This window comes from Echinococcus granulosus (genome assembly GCF_000524195.1).
Source record: "Echinococcus granulosus chromosome Unknown EG_S00189, whole genome shotgun sequence".
Classification (NCBI taxonomy): Eukaryota; Metazoa; Platyhelminthes; class Cestoda; order Cyclophyllidea; family Taeniidae; genus Echinococcus; species Echinococcus granulosus.
The window spans coordinates 14,935-18,074 of NW_020170569.1; the positions used below are offsets into that span (position 1 = coordinate 14,935).

The 3,140-nt window shown below is 42.5% G+C and overlaps 1 protein-coding gene across 1 annotated transcript; it reads left to right on the plus strand. All coding sequences in view use genetic code 11, as the record gives it.

Annotated features, from left to right (window-relative positions):
• Positions 1–229: 229 nt before the first annotated feature.
• Positions 230–829, plus strand: EGR_10090 (hypothetical protein; the record flags this gene model as incomplete). Its single annotated transcript, XM_024499339.1, has 4 exons — positions 230–305; positions 393–489; positions 576–709; positions 765–829. 4 exons carry the CDS (start codon positions 230–232, stop codon positions 827–829), a joined length of 372 nt encoding a protein of 123 aa, XP_024346241.1.
• Positions 830–3,140: the final 2,311 nt, after the last annotated feature.

The following is a 3,140-nucleotide window of genomic DNA, read 5'->3' on the forward strand; positions in this document are numbered from 1 at the left end:
TTCAACACTTATCATTTACTGTTCTCAGTTTTTTGTGCACTTTCCATAAGCTCCTCATACTTTTATCTCATTTCACTGTTCGTCATGACTTGAGAAGTGGAGCTTACGGGAGGGTATGTGGAAGGCACAAAAGGCACTGGCTTTGATGGCATCATTAAAACGACGTACAATTGACGATGGTATGGAAGTACCTATTACAACTGTTTTTTCGACTGAAAGACCCAGATAGATGTGTACCAAGAGGAATACCACTATCCACTTCCTTTCACACACCGAAAAGGCGCTAGCTGTAAAGACGTTGACAAGTAAGTGACCAACGGCAGTGCATGCATCGAGGGCACTTAGGCCGAGAAACGTACGATAAACATACTCCTGTGTCGGTCATACAAAAGGCGGTTTTGACCACAATCGTAGCTGGAGACCCTTTGAAATACGCGCCTACATTCTGATCCTTGCTCTTACGCTTTTTGTAGTGGCAGTTTCAGCCGAGTGGGTCCCCATTTTGAGTGTCTACATGATCCTTTGCAATATCTTTTAAGTGCTCTAATGCAAAAGCTCTTCTTCTTCTTCTTCAGGGATGGTTCATCGCGGGACGTTGTGAAACGCATTAAAGAGAGGCTGGAATGTACCTATACATTCGTTCAGGAAGACGCGTTGGGAAAGAAAATAGTTAAAGTCGTAAAGGACTGGAATGAAACAATGAAAGATGGTAGGTTTTTGCTTTTTCCGCAAAAAGACAACTTCGTGCCTTTTTTCTATTTTAGCCAGCAGCAAAATCCGGGAGAAATTGGCTGAGTGCATCGAAACTCTCAAGAGCGAAGCTGATTAACTTGTCAAATGTAAAAGCCTCCTTTCTTCACGAATAAAGGCTAATTGATAAGAAGGCCACCTTTTGTCAGGTTCACAAGGGAACGAACTCCGAGAGTTCTAACTTCGATTTTCCAATCAGAAATAAAATTAGCTGCTCAACTTAGGCGTTACTAGTTCCGACTACAAACTGTATTTTCTTCAGATTTAAATCTGTGATGGTTACTTGAGAACAAGTGAAGTGCGTTGTCCCGAGACATCGGAAACCGCCATAAGCTTTACCAGTAGGGAAATTGGTTCGATGCCAATGCGCGAAGGGGATAGATTGCTAATGGGCTTGGCCATTAGCCCATCCAAGGGGAATACGAGGTGATCACGTTGGTCTCTTCTACTTGGACCACCGCAATGTATTTGAGGCCTTCAAAACCACTCAGGAGCTAGGTACAGCGATCATTCACTTCATGTAAAGGCGAGATGGCATTCGGTCCCAATATCAGCAGTACAACCCTTGTTCTAGTTTTCGCGAAGAGGGGGATCTCATTGGCTCTGTATCGCCTAGTGGTTGCCGATACTTTGCTCCAATAGCCATTCAGAGGAGCATTTGTTTAGAAGACCAATCATTTTATACAAAGGGATTTAGATTTGTTCCAGCCTCGTCCTTCTTCTCCAGTGCTCAATATGGGGTTCGGCAAGATTTCAACAGTCTGGATGTTATAAATTTGTGTCGATTTTACCTTCCCCAGAAACCACCTTCTCTTATGGCTTTATCTTGGAGCCTCCATCCGGTGAAATCAAAAATAGGCAGAATTCAGCCAAATCTCCACAAACGTGAGAAACAAATTGGATTGGTAAAGAACACAAAAGTCCCTAATTAGCTTCATCTTGACAATTTGAAAGTGTCAGAGTTTAGTAGCGCTGGAGTGATGTAGGCGGAGCTATGCCGCGATTCAATTTCTGTAGCTGGGGTTCCTCACACAACATGGGCACCAAAGTGGGAAGCAGAATTTCATCTCTTGAGTCATGACCTTTTCAGAAGGCGTAGGATACGTTAAAGTTATTTTCGTGGAGGTGACCGATGGCAGACACAAGCGTGTATTCCCCATTCAAGTGGAGTGAACCAATCAAAAGTGCTAGAAAGAGTCTTATTTTAATTACCTTCAAAGCTTGCCCCTTATTTTGCTTTGCAAAAACTTTGTTCAGCTACTCTGTCATTTGTGAAGTAGCACAGTCCTTTATTTACAAGATCTCGATGGATTCCTGGCGCAATTTGTCATCAAACGACACGTAATCAAACATGTATGCACGAGTGTGGCTGTGGCTATGCAGGGGTAACCGTTGACACAAAAATTAATATCCACCTTGACGACAATGCTTACATTAGCAATTTGCAAACAGTCGAAATAATGTACTAGCCTAACTCACATTGAGCTACTGACAAATGGATGTGGACTATCGCATCTAAATCTGAATATCCACCTTGAGAGACTTTCTACAAGGCAAGCTTAGGCCACTTTAAATCGACATCAGTTCTTGACCTATACGCTCTTAGCGATGAACCAGTGATACTGTTGAGGTGCTTGTCAACAACTCTTCAGGTGATGATAAAACGCAGAGCATGAACTACTCCAAACTTGATCTTGAAGTGAATGAATCGTGGGGTATGCATAGAGGGTTGGACATCGTGCTGAAATACGGTAGTCTTTCGGTCGCTAGCTCTTTCAATCCGACCTTGACGATGATGCTTGTAAAATTGGGACGCACCTGAGACCATGATCTAATGTGACTCCAAACCAGTTGTTGGGGGAATGAAGTCATCTACAGCTCCGTCTCCTGCTGGTTTCTGGTGTCTCCGACTTCTGATTCGCATGAAACAATGCATGGAGAATGTCGTAAAAAATGCGTGAGGCCTTTGCTGGACTAATACAAGACCAATCCTCTTGAACAGGATTCCTTAAAAAGCCAACAACCTTTTATGGTCGCTTCGCTGGTTTATCAAAACTTCCACATCTCTAGATACCAAGTTTACGGTTTTCAGAACTTGTTTTCGGTGTCTCATTTAAAGACCTCCAAGACTGGAAGTCGTAAGAAACTCAAATCTGGACAGTCATGGGGCTTAATTTTGAGGAAAGCCAATTAATTGCATTCTCCAGTTGTCTAGAGCCTCTTTAAGGAAATGAACTGGAAAAGCTTCTGACTGCTTGAAGTCACAATTTGAAGAATATACAACAGACATCGACGAAGTAGTGTCTTTCCATCTTGAGTGGAATCATTCATTAATATGGATCAGCAAATAAACCACCATTTTTTTAGCTATGTTTTGGACATAGAATACT